The following is a 16,486-nucleotide window of genomic DNA, read 5'->3' on the forward strand; positions in this document are numbered from 1 at the left end:
GGTCTCTTATCGGAACTAGAGGATAGGATAGGACGGCCTGCAGCAGAGAGCTAGTCACATCGGGCATCAGATCCTGTCCTGCAACGAATTCCAGTGCAACGAAATGCAAGTAAATATTGCGACGCAATAGGGTAATTCTCGAATCCTGTGGGTTAACCACTTTCCTGCGGGCTTTACTGCCCATGTTTTCCCGAAGGGAAACGCGATTGTGTGGGTGGCAAGTGCAGTGCAGATAAAATCGATAAATCCAAGTCAAAATAAAGCGAGGAAAATCCCAAAAGCAAAGAGACCGTGAGGTGTACGAAGGTGGAAAAACAAAAAGAGAGAGTGTGAAAACAGTGCGAGAAAACAAAACGGTAGAAAATCGGAAGGCGGGTCGCCAAAAGGGGGCGTGCCAAAGGTGCCACCAGGACAATCAAGCGGAAGTGAGCAGTTACGGCTAGTATGTTTTAGTGTTAGTGTGCAAGTGTGTGTGTGTGGGCTGATGGGCAGGAAACCCATTGGATACGGGACACTCGCCTTCAAAGCAGGCCTATTTATATGCCCTTAACCCTGGGCAATCATAATCACAGTGATAATGAAGAGGAGAGGTTGATGCCGATCTGCCAGTCGGACAAAAAATCAATACCCTTCCTTGGCACATGTCTAAAATTAGCGGCACACTCTCACGCATTGTTTCCCCTTTTGCTATACCCTTGAAAACGGAGTATAATAGTTCTTTAATTAGTTTGGTCACTTTTAATATTAATCTTTAATTTTTAAAACAAATTAGATAAAATCAATATGCGTTAATGTTTTTCTCCATTGTGTTTCCTGTGTTACTTCAATTCACTTTTTCGTAAAGTTTTTGTTGTTTGCCATTTACTTCGAAAAGAAACCCAGCAAGATTTACTTTAATATTAGTTTGGTATGACCTTTGTTTTTTTAATGATTTGTTTTTTATTTGTTTAATATTGAGTGTATGTGGATATCTGCTTGCGAAACCTAGCTTCCTTTTTTCGTAATTTTTTTGTTTCGGGACCCTAAAGCAGTGCCACCCACAAGCAGCCAACAAACGAGCCACCCAGCACCCAGCAATCCACCCACACGCCCACTCTCCACCCACAACCGAGTCGACCCGGAAAGTTTGTGCGTGCGTGGGCGTTGTGGCCTGGCTGATTTGCTCTTAATCGTTGCAGATAAACGAAAGCATGGCGCCCAAGTAGAACATTCCACCAGCGCCCGACAGCAAGCCAACAAGCTCCAGCTCCTGTTTCTCTCTCAAACTATTTCCACCTCGAATCCGATAGAGGCGACGGGCAAAATCCGGTATGACGGAGCAGAAGAACCAGGTGACGCGGGCTGCTCCGGAGCAAAGCAATGACTACCGGGTGGTGGTCTTTGGAGCCGGCGGTGTGGGCAAGAGTTCGCTGGTGCTGCGCTTCATCAAAGGCACCTTTCGCGAGAGCTACATCCCGACCATCGAGGACACCTACAGACAGGTTAGTCCCCTTTCCTGGTAAGGGACTCTCTGTAATCCTTAGTAACTCCACAGGTCATTAGCTGCAACAAGAACATCTGCACGCTGCAAATCACGGACACCACGGGCTCGCACCAATTTCCGGCCATGCAAAGGCTGTCCATCTCGAAGGGACACGCCTTCATCCTGGTCTACTCGGTGTGCTCTAAGCAGAGTCTGGAGGAGCTGCGACCCATTTGGGCGCTCATCAAGGAGCTGAAGGTGCGTCGTAATCATCAAATAATTTCTAAAACCCATAGTTTTTAACACTTTTGTTTTAACAGGGAGCCGACATCCCAAACATTCCTGTTATGCTGGTGGGCAACAAGTGTGATGAGACCGCCGAGTTGCGAGAGGTTAGAACGATTAGCACCTTTTATTAATCGAAACATTAAGAAAACCGTAGAGAGGGCTGGGTGAAAAAGTAAAATATATGTATCATATATACTTATTATGATCTCATGCTCAGTTTTCTTTACTTAAACTCTATTCAAAAACTAGAACCACTTTTTGTGTAGAAGCTCTAAGCCAACTCCTTATCCGCAGGTCTCCCAGGCCGAGGGTCAGGCGCAGGCTACCACTTGGAGCATATCCTTTATGGAGACGTCGGCCAAGACGAATCACAACGTAACCGAGTTGTTCCAGGAGCTGCTCAATATGGAGAAGACGCGCACCGTCTCCCTGCAGCTGGACACCAAGAAGCAGAAGAAGCAGAAGAAGGAGAAGAAGTCCAAGGACACAAACGGCTCCATTCCGGAGAACGGGGACGCGGGGGCCAGTGCCAGTGGAGGGGCCAAGGAAAAGTGTCGCGTTATGTAAGCATCGGATGGCTGGATGGCAGGATGACAGGAAAGGAAAGGATGGTATGTGACCCGGGTCACATTGCATCGGGCAAATGGAGACGGTGACAGACAAATACTCGCCTTGGGGCAGCAGCGTGGGTTGGATGCTCGTTTGGGGTAGCTTGGGTACCACCTCGAAACATCCACCCACACGGGCCATGCACCACACACACCCCCCACAACCCACAACCCTCAATACCCCACACACCCACTAACCCGCATATAGAGTTACATCCATAACGAGACACTTGTATTTAGGAACCGATGTTAGCCACACCACGATTGCAATTACGATTACGAGTATAGTTTGCATAGGTTATATACATATATTCGAGCAGATCTGAATCTTTCTAGTCGCACAGATACGATACTATACCAAAAATCACACCACGAAAGCTAAGACCTAAGTTTACACATACATAATCGCATCTGGAACGTAACGGCATACATATCAAATGTTTACATACTTGCATGATCCACCACCCATTCATAACCAGGTATCGAACAAAGCTATACACACTATATCTCTAACGAAAGCCAAAGTACCTATTTAAAGACATAGAATCTGTATCTACTACGATATGATAACAATATTTACATGGATCCATCTATGGAAGACTTCTTCTTGGTCGCCACATGGAGACCATCGTGACTATCATTGCTGTTTAACTATTTACCACCTAACCAGAATAATACAGATTTTGACGAGCCCCGATCGCCACATAAGCTAATGTATAAAATACTCATGGCCAACAACACCCAAAGAAAGAAAACATAAACTAATTCGCGATGGCATTGTGTTTTTGTATTATATTAAATGTGTATGTACAATTTTACACTTATTTGCTGAAATTTATTGACAAGAGCATTTTAATAGCAGCAAAAATCGACAGGATCAGATAGAGAGTTAGCCTAAGTCAGAATTCAGTTCAAAAAAAATTGCATTCATCAAGTGAGCCAAGGAACACGTACATCGAAGGATATTTGAAGAGCATTTGGTGCATTTTTTGCAGTAGCATAGAAGGAATATAAGTTGCCTGTTTTTAAAAAACACTTGTGTATCGTACGTATGTATAACTTAACACAAACCGTTCCCAATTGTGGTATTCGTTGTTTTAAATCGTTGATTGGCTTGTGCGTAGGCGTAGGAGTTGAACAAATTGTTTCGCATAGTTTGCTGTTGTTTGATATTAAGACGATTAGTTTTTAAATTTTACCAATCAGACTAAGTGAATGATATGCTTTAATCGCTGCTAAACCAATTAGCCAACAAATGGGCAAGTAATTACATTAATTATGATGTTGCTCATCAAAACTGGTATCTTTGGCTGCTGGTCCGCCGTCCAGCAGTGCCGGACAAATAAGTAGAACAGCCAATACAAATCAAGAGGTGGAAATTACACACTAGATCTAAAATAAATTGTTGAATTCGAGTAGAGAAATTATTAATCAAGATTATGATAGCGGACCAATTTGCGTATAAGATTTGTGAAATCAATTTAGATAAATTCTCTCGGTTTGCCATAGACATGGACTATTGATTGAAAATATGCCAGCCTTAGTTGAGAATTATGGGTAGCCTGCCTATGCTTTGGGTTCTGCTTCGTGTTTTCCTAGTTTTAGGTACTTTTAATTATAGACAGCAAACTGGGTTTTGGCTATTTAGTATGTGCCGTGTAATGGATTACATTTTCCACACAGTACATTTCACCAATGCGTAAAAGTACTTAGTTGCAAACAAATTATAATAACAATGAATTGTAATTAAAACATAATACATTTTAGGTGCATGATTTAAAATACAACGAATAAATATATTTACACCGAAATTCTTTTCTAATTTTTACTTACAAATATATACACATCATATAGATCTATATACATAGATATATAATTATATTAGTTGTATACATATTGAATTAGATTTTACAAGATTTGAAAACCGAATATTTAATTATTGCTTACATTCAATTAATATGCAACTCACACGGAGCGCCCACTGCTAATAATATAAAAATAATCGCCTGAGCGCCAAGTTGTAAATATAAAGGATCAACCAGTTACATAGAAAATATATCCGATTTTTTGAAAGGCCGGCAGCGTAAATAACAAGAAAAATATAAACAGTTTGGTGGCCTACTTAAAAGATCTTATTGTTGAAGATTTATCTTAATAACACTTATCGTGCAAAGAAGAATAAGAACATGCAAAATAATTTAAATAAAAATTTAACTACGACAAATCAACTAAAAAACTGAATTATTTGCCGAGCATTGACGGACTCTGACTGAAAAAAAAAATAACGGATGGAACACTTATAATACAAATTAAGTTTTCAGCTTAACGCTACATATTATCATTATAATCATCTTCGTGATCGTCGACCAGCGTGAATCCTTCTTCTTCCCTAACGCTGCTGTTTCTGCTTTTGCTGCTGGAATCGCTGACATCTATATTTTCTTTTTTCTCCGGTGAAGGGGGATTCTCTACCGGTTCTACTAGCTCCTGGACCCCCGAAACGGCGGGTAGTCTCGGCGTTTGTTTTGACTGCTGCTGAACAGTGTTCACGTGCATTACATTCAACAACATCTTTAGGTTTTCACCCGATATGCTGTCCGTGACAGGCTCCTTATTCCTGATTGAATGCTGAGCAGTTTGTGTGTTAATCGGGGTTGGATTTTTGTGAAGAATTGAGGCCCAAGCCTTAGGGCTGACGATGTACTTAAAAGTTAACTTTATAATGTACATAACCAAGGCCACCAATAAAATAGGCGAGAGGATGTTAAACGGAAACGATAATCCAACTGCAAAGAAAATCGTTATCGTGATTCCAGAAACAACAGATAATTTTTATAAAATCAAAAACTTACACGATAGTCTAGTCATAGTTTCGGACATCCTTTCCAATAACATTTCTAACTGTTTAATGAACAGGTCGTTCAAATACATAAAAAGAACTTGATCAGGCATACAGATTGAAAGATTCATCTTTGAAGATTTTCTGAAGTTCAACAAATTTTGAAAGGTTTTTTTTCGTTGCATATAAAAGTCTTACTTAAGCATCTCGATTTTTGCGTCATCCTGTGAAAAGAATACTCCTTTCAGTTTTCCAAACCAGGACACTTCCGCGCTATTCCCAGTCAGAACTTCCACCATGGCTTCGACTTCTAATTTCTAAAATCAAGTACCAAATAACAGCAATTTCGGTTTCCTTAAATTTGTTTCTTACTCTGTTGCACTCTAAATATTTGTAAATATATCCACATAAAAAAATTCCTCCAAAAACTATTGAAATTAGCCCGATACGGTAACGTTTGCGCACAAGGCAGGCAAGTCCAATGGCTGATGCTGCAAATAGCATAAATTGAACCTGGGGAAGACGGAAGTTAATATAAGGCAGGGCCAAGTTTCCATATCAGGGTACCTCGGATATTTTTGTCAGCGCTACGATGAACTTTAAAATACCCAATAAAAAGGAGAGAACACCCTGGCGGAAATAAGAATATTCGGACTGGCCCGTAAACAGTGGCGGTATTACGGCACGCTCCATAATTTTGGTGAGCCAAATATCCAGATCCCGGGCATCCTTCACCTTCTCTAGTTCCTCCAATTGCGATGGCATCAGCGAAAAAAGTATTGAGCGTTTGTAGAGCGCTGATTTAGCATCGTACTATTTACACAAAAGTTACATTCATGACGTCATGTCGCCAAATTTGGTCCCAAGCGAACTCACCTGTAATCGCTGGCGTTGGAACAATTGATTGACGAACTTTTTGAAGTATATAAGGGCTAGGCCATCCTCTAGGGCGGCAGGAGACTGCTCCGGAGTCGCAGGACATTGACAAAATCCTTCCGGGTGACTGAAATCTTGCACCAAGCCCGACCAGTTGTCATGCGGATCCACCCAGTTCTCTTCGCCTTCGCTTTGGCAGCAAACGCTGTGAAACACCAACAGGAAGCAAATAACCGCTGCCCCTGTCCTCATTGTATTAGGTCCTTTTTGGGCGCCCTTTTGTGAACAAGACTTAAAAACAATCCAGATATGCAATGGCGCGTTTATGCAGCGATAGGTAAATTAACAGTGTGGCCAGTTTGTTGGTTAGTGCTGGGAACAGGTATATGCCCACTATATATATTTTTAAATTAAATAGGGAAAATTAAAAAAATATATATATATTTAATATTTGATCTTAGAATTAAAATAAAGAAATAACCAATATTTAATGAATTAGTAAAATTTTAATACTTAAACTCACTACTTCAGCGGCTTTTAGTGATCGCTAGGTGGTCACACTGGCCATACATCGCTTTTGATTCCCATAAAGCTGGCCACTCCGCTTATAGTGAATAACTGTGAATAGCCAGGTCATAGAAAAGTTTCATGTGCCTTTAAGCCGGAAAAAAACCACGAGGAAAATGGTTAGGTCAGCATCGGTAGTGGCAACCATTGCTCTTTTTCTGCTGATTGCATCGCAGGGCGCGGATGCCGACAAAAAACAGAGCAAGAAGTACAGCAAAGAGGCCAACGACCTGCATTTCCAGCAAGTGAAGCAGGAGAAGTATGATCCGGATTTTAAGAGTATCCAGCGACCTTTCCGGATGGCAAAATTGAATCTCGTATGGGCCAAGGCACAGAACGTAAGTTGCAAAACTTTCGAAAATTCGCTGTTTCTGTATTTAAATTTCGTCTCCAGCGCTTAACAGAACCCAAGCTTAAGTCGCTATACATGGAACTAAAGATCCAAGATAAGGAGGAGATCGCCTGGAAGCAGCTTAATTCGCAGCACAAGGACAAGGATGGCCTAAAGGATGATGAGCTGCGGCGCAAGCTCATTGGCATAATGAGCAGCTACGATTTGCTAGAGCATTTTGACGATACGCAGAACTCTGAAAAGCTAAAACCTTACAAGGCAATTAAAATTTCTTACATTAAAAATCGACCGGTTAATTTGATTTACTCCGATTTTCTTGTAGAAATTCCACGACGCCGAGGATCGCCACAGAAACAAAAGCCTGTTCAAGGATAAAAAACTTAATAGGCTATGGGAAAAGGCAGAAATTTCTGGATTTACTGCGGAAGAATTGAAGTCATTAAAGCAGGAGTTTGATCATCACCAGGACAAGGTTGATGTGTACTACAGTCTGCTCGAAAATATCGGCACTGTCGATACCGCTAAGCATGAAAGTAAGTAAGCCAAAATACGATGATAAACACATATAATTTGTTTGTTTTCGGTCTAAGATGCCATAAACACGGAAGATTTGGACACCTACAACCTGATTTCAAATGATGCCAATGAAAATGAGATCAAAACCCATGCACAGAATGTAAAAAGCTTTGAAAACGATCTGAACACACTTCGCAGTCATCACGTGGGCATAAAGGATCACTACGATAGACTGGAGCGCCTGGTGTCCTCCGGCCCCCACAGTCAGGATTTCATAGAGCCAAAGGTACAGGGTCTTTGGCGAGTGGCTCAATCTAGCAATTTCACGGATAAGGAACTGGAGTCCATCAAGACAGAGTTGCATCATTTTGAAAGCCGCTTGTTAAAGCTGCGTCACCTGCATGCTGAGCATGCTTTACATGTGGAGAAGTACAAGGTATACGACGGAAATTACATACAACTTTTTAAAAAGTCTAATGTATCTAAACTTTAAGGGCGAAAAACACAAGGATAAGAGTAACCGCTTTGAGGAAATGGAGGATCAGCTAAAGAAGCAAACCCGAAAGGTTGAGAAACTGCAGGAAACTATCGAAAAAACGATTTTTAAGCACACAGAACTTTAAAATGTTCAAGCAATCACTAAACGTGCCAAGCGAATAAATTAGATTTAAGATTGTGTGATGCACAAAACCTTTTAAGCTGCTATTCAGCTTAGATATAGTTTTGATACCAAATATCATTTATTTGATAATAAATTCTCATGAAGTTAAACTGAAAAATTTAAACAAATTTTCTTAAAATAAAACACATTTCGCCTACATGGAGAAAAAAGTAAACCGTTAAGTGCAGGCGGTATTTTTAGTATGACCGTCAGAAAGCAACAACAAATGGCTAGTTTACGCATTAAAGTAAGACCGCACCTTGTATGACCGTACGTCAGTCGCGTTCTTGTTGTTGTCTGTTTCGTTTGGTGGGCCAAAAAAAATAAAAGATTTGCTTTACGAAAGGTAGCAAATAATATATGTGCAGCGGTCACTGCAAGTGCTAAATGGGTACATAGTGCATATGTACACACAGCGACATGGTCATGGTCGAGGCCACGACGTCGGAGCTACGATTAGAGGCCCCTAACTCGTACACGTACCTCCTGGCGACCCTAAGCCTGACGCTCACTTTCATCGTGATGCTGGGCGCTTGTCTCTGCTGCAAGAAGCGCATCCCCAAGTAAGTCCCAGCTACTGATTGAAGGCCCTCGAATGTTCGGAACTCCGTTATTTTCTCTGGCGGGATTGGGGCGGTGGTGCTGACTTGCGAGAGAGTGAAAGTGGGTCTCCGCCGTTAAACCGCCCAGTTCCAGTCGGATGAACCCATGCCACTAAACACACTCTTAATCCCCTCCTCTTACTAACCAGAAATGATTTGATGGGCCTGGAGGGCATGGTCAAGCTAAAGAATCCCGACGAGGTCATCGTGGTCACAAACCTGGTGGGCAACAGCGAGTCTCAAGCGGAGCTGAACGCCTCCACAGTCTCGAATGCAGACTCGGAAAAGCGGTAAGTGGTTGTTTTTATCACTTTTAACATAATATAAGAAGCAGAAACTAACCATATATCAATTTCAGTTCAAGTACTGCGGCCCATCGCAGTCTACCTGACATTCCAGTGGCCGAAAGCAATGATAATGGGTCCGAACTATACGAAACCGTGGCGGACAAGCAGCTGGTAGATGATCGCAACACCCGTAGCCAGAGTCGTAAGTAGAGTGGAATAGTAACCCAAAGAGAAGCACTACATCTTCTTCTTGACATACTGCAGCCCAACCGAGTATGAAGAAGCAGACCAGCGTGTCGCAGCACAGTTCCATCAGCCAGGCGGACGATGTCAGCTCGCCGTATTCGCGTGTCAAGGGTCTGCCGCATGATTACGCTAAGGTGCGTGGCACTGAGCATCCCTACGCCCAATTGAATGCTCCATCTACTTCTCATGCGGCCAACCATGGATCAGCTGCAGCAGCTGCGGCGGCAGCAGTTGTGGCTGGATCGTCTGGTGATGGCAATGATCCCATGCATCGCAGTTCACAGCATAGTGAGGGGTCCAGGGAGCACAATGACTCGGCGCCGGCACAGGCTGAGATTCCTGCTGCCTCGGCGATAGCAGGCATGATTTCTGCTAGCCAGGATCTCCCCTATATGACCCCGCCCATTGCTAACCAGCATTTTAGCGGCGACTCGCAGGACTCATCCAGTAAGTATGCGGCACGCGAGGTGATGTAATGTCCCTAAACGTTTATTGCACACAGAGGGATACACAAGCATTAGTGTGAGAGAACCACTCGCCAACATTTTGGCCCAACAGCCACCAGGGAAAACGTCAAACAGAAACCCAGCTTTATCGCGCGATGTTAACGACTCGCATTACGCCACCGTATCCGACGATTCTGGTGAGTCACGAAAAAATAAACCATTTTATAGGGCGATTACTAGTTCTGTTAATCATCCAAGTTTTTATTGCGTTGCTCTTGTTTTGATATTTTCAATACAGAAACTGATATTATTTATGTTCTTTTTTTTTAGATGAAACATATGCCGCAATTGAGGATCCCAATAATCGACACCAGGTCAACGCCATCGATATATACACAAGCGGCTCGGAGACCTACGCACAAATTCAGCCCATGCAGGCCAATCCGATAGTGGTGGCCGTCGAGATCAATAACAGCAGCAGCCTTCCGACCGCAAGTCCGTCCGTCGTAATAGCTGGGAGCGGAGCCAGTAGCGGAGTTCATAGACCCACCAGTAGTAGTGGAGCCGATCACGGCATGCCGGTTCCCCGCCGGTGGACAGTTTGCGAGCCCAGATGCACTCGCGTCAGGCTTCTTCCTCGTCAAACAACAGCACAACCGTCTGCAATCTGGGCTCACCAAAGCCAGAGAAGCGCCAAGCCAACTCGCCTCTGCCACCAACGCCCAAGGCAAGTGTGGGTCAGTCGCATCACCTACACGCCGGCAGCATTAGCAACCTAACTTCCGGCAGAAACTCGGTAATTTCGGTGATCGAAACGGGTGGCGAAGGCCACGAAGCGGAGACTGGAGAAGCGTCACCGCAACGCAAACATAGCAAGAGTCTTAGTCCCTCCAAAGATGGCGAAGGCAATAAAAACATAGAGGGCATGTACGCTAAGGTAAGAAGAATCATTAATAAAATCACATATCTCAGGTTAAGCATTTAAAATTTCCGTAGGTCATGAAAAAGCACAAATTTTCGAGGAACTCTCCCTCCTCGCAGAACAGCTCGCCCATCCTGGCCCGAAAGCAGCAACAGGATGCCTTGGGTGTGAGTCCATTGGATAGTGCAGCGGCATTGTTAGTGGATGCCCAGAAGGGTCGTGGACGAAGCAACAGCTACTCAGCCAAGGATCACGGATACGAAACTATTCCAGCCGATGGTCAGGTGATGCACGAAAACCGCAAGTCTGATTGCTATGCAGCCAACATGTTGCAGAAGGAACGACAGCAGGAAGGAGGAGGTATGTCGATAGTTTCTCTCAAATCCTTTTAAAACGTCCTTGTCGATGACTTCAGAGTAAAATGTGATCTTGAGATCCATACATTTTACCCTGGATAAGTCGTTAATCCCAGCCTAATGCCTAATCTACCTGTCTATCTATCTGTCTCTCCAATAAAAATGCCTTCCCAAACTTAGTTGCTATGCCAAAATGAGAAATTTCCGTGTTTGTACAACTCAAACAGCGAAAATTTCATAAGTTTTTGTTTGGATGTAGCCGTGGTTAGTATCGCCTGCAAAAATCCATCAACATTTCTCATCCTAGTAAATAGGCTATTCAAAGCTGATGACTAATGATCAATTATTTTCGCCGCCCTTTCAGCGATTGCCCAGCCCGTTACGATAGCAACAGCAATTGCGATCAGCGCCAGCACAAAGCACTACAAGACTATTCTTAACCAGCCACAGCCACCGCCGCCGACCAGCAGCAACAACGATCCAGGCTACGAGCAACTGCAACTGCACCCTGTTCCCGCGGGCGAGGATGAGGCGAAAAAATCGGACTACGATCCTAACTATGAGGTGCTCAAGAGTCGCGCCCACTCCGACGACGGCTATGCAAAGGTGCTGGAGAAGAAGCGACCGCCGAACTCTGCTGATGCCGCCGGCTATAGCACCATTCCAGGAGCGGATGCCAATCACAACTATGCCAGCATACTAGAGACAAAGGCCGCCGCGGAAACGGATCACTATGCGCGGATAGCGGAAAGCGCAGTGGCTGGAACACCGGGCAGTGGTGGTAGTCGCCTGACTCTCACCTCGCCCAGCTCCACATCCAATTCCGTGTCACTCAACTCCTCAACGGTTGCCACCAGCACGCCGCAGTCCTCGCAGTATGAATCGCTTACGGGAACGGGTAGTGAAACGGATCCCAATTACGAGTCGGTGTGCTATCTAACCACAGCAGCCGCCACTGCCACGATCACAACGACGACGACGACCAGCACCAGCAGTGGAATGGAGCCGGGCTACGAGCCGCTGCAGACGGATCAGGAGTCCGACACGCAGGCGAGCAGTCCGCTGAGTGGGACAGCCTCCACGCCAAGCGAGCAGTTGCTGGTGGACGACTATTTCCAGGTGTAGCCAGTTGAACAGAGTGACCAGTGAGCTGGATCTCCCATCATCAGTTTTTTGCTAAGCAATTCCTCACGCACATATCATCCATTCGATGCACAGACCCCTCTCACTCACGCTTACATCGTAGTTAGGAACGGCGCTCGCCAAGCGACAGTCTTATATTGCACTTTAGCGGGTCACTGACCCACGGGCAGATCGGGACAGCAGCCATCCCATCGTAATTCGCATGCGGCCGGCAAAGCTTCATATCGGTTTGCCCTTTAGTATATAGCGTAGCTTTAGGTTGACTTTGTGTACAAACTATTTGTATGATCAGCTCGACAATTGCTTCCGGGCGAGGGTGGGTAATCGCCCCAAGTAACCACTCGATTATTATTATTCTATCTCAGTACCAGTGCGTCCTATTTTAGGTAAATTGAATGCAGGGGCTCTCACTTGACGCGCCATTTGTTTGAAATGACAGGCACACCGGCGGTCGGCAGTGGGTTGTGCTTAGGCCAATGATATTTAAAGGGCGGGCATAAGGAGCAACCTATAATATTATACATATATGTATATTATATATATTTTTATATGTTTTGGCGTTTTTGCTGCTTTTTACTTTACTGAGGTCCAGTATAGGCGTAGGGATATACAACACATATTTACACACACAATACCCACGAGAAGGCAAGCCAAGTATTTGTATTTGATAAATGTTAATAGAACACTTCCAAGTATTCAACCAACAAGAAACTAAGATAAAATGTTCAATAAATTATTGATGACACAAAGCTGTTGCTATTTTTGATATCAGTAGGTGTATAATTATGTTTATTTTTATTGCATATGTATAGCTGTTTACGTGTTGCAACGAGGCGGATCAATATATTTATGTGAGGGTTTCCACCAGGACAGAATCGGTCATGCACACCGAATTCGCACCAACTACTCAGCCAATTTTAAATCACAAATAACAATCTTCAAGGTTGACAAGCGAACAAAGAACTAATTAGTTGTTCAATGAACTTTCTTTGTCCTAGGCAACCTATCTTATCCACTGTTCAGATCAGCATTTGATAAGGTTTCCGATTCTGTCCCAGTGGAGCACCCTTAAAAGTAGTGCTAATTATAGATCGGTTGCAGAAGTCTTATACTCTGGTTTACATTGTTTTAACTATGGTTTTAACTAATTTCCATCATTTTAACTAGAACAAAGGCGTTTTAAAGATTACTAACTGTACGATCCACAAGTTGGGGCACACAAACATGGGGTTAACGGGGATACACACATTGCATCTGCAACCACATCGAGCACATATAATGGAGATTATCTGATTGGGTAAATGCCTGCTGGCAGTCCATCACGGAGCAGGTGTTGTGCCGCGCGTCAGTCGCGTCACCCAGACGTAGAGCAGGGCGCACACCACGAACTGCAGGAATATAAATTGGTAGTCGAAAATCAAGCTACACCTGTGAAATGTGAACAATGAAACGCGCCCGACAAGCGCCGACCAAGCAGCCGCTTCCACGTCTCATTCGTTGTTGTCGTCAGCCATCGGGATTCCAGCCGGCTCCACTGCCGCCGCTGGAGGAGCTTGCACCTGGGCAGGCGCCTGCGCCGGGGCAGCCGCAACTGGCTCCCGATTAAGCAAGGCTATATTACTGGCCTTCATGCGGGCTATGGAGGAGGCCATTCCAGAGCCGTTGCCCATAGCTGATAGACACGGTGACATACAAGGTGTTGAGCATGATGAATTGCTGATTTCACACTGGTCAAGTAGGCGGAGAAGCTCATTGGTGTCGGGTCCGCCGTTGGTTTTCTGCTGGGGCTCGTCCTTGGAGAGCAGCGCTGTGGTTAGGTCCCACATCTGGATTGCGCCGTTGCAGTGACCAGTGAGTATGAAGCGGGATCCCATGCGCGAAGATACCTCGCACTCGTGCACACAGAAAGCCGAAATTGTCGAGCTGTCCACGGATCGGATGACGCAGACCCGATCACCGTTGGAAGCCAAGCGCACGTACAGTTGATCCGTCTCGGGCACTACCTTCTGGACAAAGATCATGTACTCGTAGTCGCCGTAGGGACCGAAATCGTTCCCAGCCGCATAGCTGTAGCTGGTGTCGGTGGCCTCCAGCGAAACAATTTTGAATGAGGCCTCCGGCGTGGAGCCCGGTTGAGTAGAGAGCATTCCACGGAAACGAGTCAGACTCCACGTTCGCACATGGTGGTATTCGCTGCACACCGAAACAAGGTATTTCTCCGAGAGCATAACCTTAGTAACGGGGCTCTGGTGCACGAAGAAGGTCTCGAACAAGTGCGGGCCATGGCCAGCCGTCTCTGGATGCTGGACAATAATCCGCACCGCTCCCGACTTGGTGCCGTAGGCGATCTCGATCCAATTGCCACTAATGCTCGAGGTTTTCGGGGTGAGGTACACCGAAATGGCCGTGATGGGGTCCAATGTGGCATCCTTGTACAGCTCGGTGACCAACAAATCATTATCCTTCATTCGAAGCGGAAATTTCTGCATGTCTATGTAGTAGATGGAACCGTTGTTGCAGCCCAGCAGAAGAAACGAGCCTGCCGAATCGAAGGAGAGCACCGGCACCAGGTCCTGGATCTGCCAGTGCTGGGTCATGGCGTGCCACACTCCAATCTTGCCGGAAGAGGATAGGGCTACCAACTGGCTGCCGATGAAGAAAAGATACTCCACGCGTACATTTAGATTGAAGGTGCCCACGTCTTTCTTTTGCCCGCCATCCTGGATGCTCCAAAGTCGAATCTGACTGCCGTACGAGATAGCCACCATTTTGCTGGGCACTGGTTCCGCCGTGGATGTGTTCACCTTCGAGTTGATGGCTATCCTCTCGATGGTGGCATCGATGTGAGGCGACGTAAACACCTGCTGCCAGCCGTTGGAATCTTTGACGCGATAGCAGGTCACAAAGTGGGCGTAGGCCACTGCTATCCAGTTCTGATGCGCCTTGATAATCTGCACCCGCATGGGGTCCACCCAGTTAGAGTTCTGTGTGGGACTAAACACCAGACCCACTTCGTTCCGAAATACTTTGTTTAAATCCGCTGAGGAGTTCCGCGAGTGCCGCATAAAGTCCATGGATGGATTCCGCGAGTGCAGCATGGGAGCCGGCGGATTGGCACCATTGCCACTGCTGCCAGTGCGATTGTGGCGGCCTAGATCCCACGACGAATTGCGCGAGTGTGAGGTACGCGATGGTTCCGGGAACCGCACCATGGATCCGGGACGTGCCGGACCTGCATTCGACGAAGTGGAGGGCTGTGGCTCATCGACGGCTGCAGCTGGCACAGCTTCGTTGGATGGCATAGGCGGTGCCGCCAGAAAGCCGTAAAAGAGCACATCGCCACAGGACGAGTGATTAAGGTCTTCGCAGAGTGCCAGTCGCTTGGTCAACGGCGTGATGCCATAGTACTCGGACTCGTGGCGCAGTGCGCGGATCTCGCAGTTCTTGATGTCGATATCCTTGGTCCTCAGGTAGTTGAGGATGATGGAAAAGAGCGTAGGATCGCGGTCAATAAAGATGGCGTTGTGCTCGTCCCTCAAGCTCGAGATGCGACCGCTGAGGAGGGCTGTGAAAAACGTGTCCGGGATCCACGTAAGCGTTTGTCGCGACGTGGAAAAGCTGTGGATAGTGAGATGGATATTGCATGCGTCATCAGTATCACTGCTGGTCAATCCATTCGGGTTTCTTTGTTCTTACCGCTGACCACCCACATTGAGGTTGACCAGATCGCTGCTGGCTGCGTGCGTGAAGTAGGACATGGCAATCCGATGGCCCGTGGGCTGCCGGAGCAGCGGACGGAGTGGATCGCTCTAAGTGCGTCTCTATTTGTGTGGCTTCCGTCTTCCGTTCTTCCAGCGCTCTAGCAAGCGACTGATACGGCGGACGCTGGGGCAGCCGCACCAGCGGAGCAGATAACTCGGATGACTCGGTACCCAACCCACTCGACGCGCTGCGGGGTGCAATTTATTCGTTTAACGAGTTGCGCAGGCTATTTATTTATTTATTATTTGTTGCACTGCACTGTCGAAACTAGGGATGGGCTAATCTTGCGTGACACTTGTCGTGAGCGATTGTTTGCAATGAATTTTTTGTTTGACAAAAGATACGAAAATTTGAACTGGAACAATAAAACAAATATATATGTGTTTAAATGAAAAGTTAAGGAACATAAAACACATAACGAGCCATAGATCGAATTTTAAATAAAAAACAATTAACTAAGATATGTCCACCTCTAATTCTTATCAAAAGCCACTGGATGATGGTCACACCAAAAGGCGACAACGGTACATTTCGTGTGGCGGTATTTTTTAAA

At 45.5% G+C, this 16,486-nt stretch overlaps 5 protein-coding genes across 5 annotated transcripts; 3 read left to right on the forward strand and 2 right to left on the reverse strand.

Moving 5' to 3' along the window:
* The first annotated feature begins 20 nt into the window (after positions 1-20).
* On the forward strand, positions 21-2,463 carry LOC108098883 (GTP-binding protein Di-Ras2). The gene is made up of 5 exons (XM_017202070.2): positions 21-109; positions 1,179-1,481; positions 1,535-1,720; positions 1,783-1,854; positions 2,045-2,463. The coding sequence occupies exons 2-5, from the start codon at positions 1,311-1,313 to the stop codon at positions 2,315-2,317; spliced, it is 702 nt and encodes a 233-aa protein (XP_017057559.1). The 5' UTR covers positions 21-109; positions 1,179-1,310; the 3' UTR covers positions 2,318-2,463.
* Positions 2,464-3,123: 660 nt separating this feature from the next.
* Positions 3,124-6,474, reverse strand: LOC108098881. Its single transcript, XM_017202068.2, has 6 exons — positions 6,074-6,474; positions 5,765-6,010; positions 5,570-5,710; positions 5,396-5,514; positions 5,211-5,341; positions 3,124-5,144 (listed from the first exon to the last, which is right to left on the reverse strand). Exons 1-6 carry the CDS (start codon positions 6,323-6,325, stop codon positions 4,687-4,689), a joined length of 1,347 nt encoding a protein of 448 aa, XP_017057557.1. The 5' UTR covers positions 6,326-6,474; the 3' UTR covers positions 3,124-4,686.
* A 164-nt stretch (positions 6,475-6,638) lies between these two features.
* LOC108098768 (alpha-2-macroglobulin receptor-associated protein) lies at positions 6,639-8,287 on the forward strand. The gene is made up of 5 exons (XM_017201900.2): positions 6,639-6,978; positions 7,035-7,250; positions 7,315-7,525; positions 7,583-7,944; positions 8,003-8,287. Exons 1-5 carry the CDS (start codon positions 6,757-6,759, stop codon positions 8,129-8,131), a joined length of 1,140 nt encoding a protein of 379 aa, XP_017057389.1. The 5' UTR covers positions 6,639-6,756; the 3' UTR covers positions 8,132-8,287.
* Positions 8,288-8,437: 150 nt separating this feature from the next.
* Positions 8,438-12,920, forward strand: LOC108098895. The gene is given in 9 exon segments (XM_017202087.2): positions 8,438-8,732; positions 8,921-9,061; positions 9,130-9,260; positions 9,323-9,751; positions 9,807-9,947; positions 10,081-10,332; positions 10,335-10,687; positions 10,747-11,032; positions 11,393-12,920. Coding segments are annotated over 9 exon segments (2,637 nt in total). The 5' UTR covers positions 8,438-8,589; the 3' UTR covers positions 12,154-12,920.
* Positions 12,921-12,928: 8 nt separating this feature from the next.
* On the reverse strand, positions 12,929-16,228 carry LOC108098896 (BTB/POZ domain-containing protein KCTD3). The gene is made up of 2 exons (XM_017202088.2): positions 15,868-16,228; positions 12,929-15,789 (listed from the first exon to the last, which is right to left on the reverse strand). Exons 1-2 carry the CDS (start codon positions 15,927-15,929, stop codon positions 13,662-13,664), a joined length of 2,190 nt encoding a protein of 729 aa, XP_017057577.1. The 5' UTR covers positions 15,930-16,228; the 3' UTR covers positions 12,929-13,661.
* Between the last annotated feature and the right edge of the window lie 258 nt (positions 16,229-16,486).

This window comes from Drosophila ficusphila, unplaced genomic scaffold (genome assembly GCF_018152265.1).
Source record: "Drosophila ficusphila isolate 14025-0441.05 unplaced genomic scaffold, ASM1815226v1 contig_791, whole genome shotgun sequence".
Classification (NCBI taxonomy): Eukaryota; Metazoa; Arthropoda; class Insecta; order Diptera; family Drosophilidae; genus Drosophila; species Drosophila ficusphila.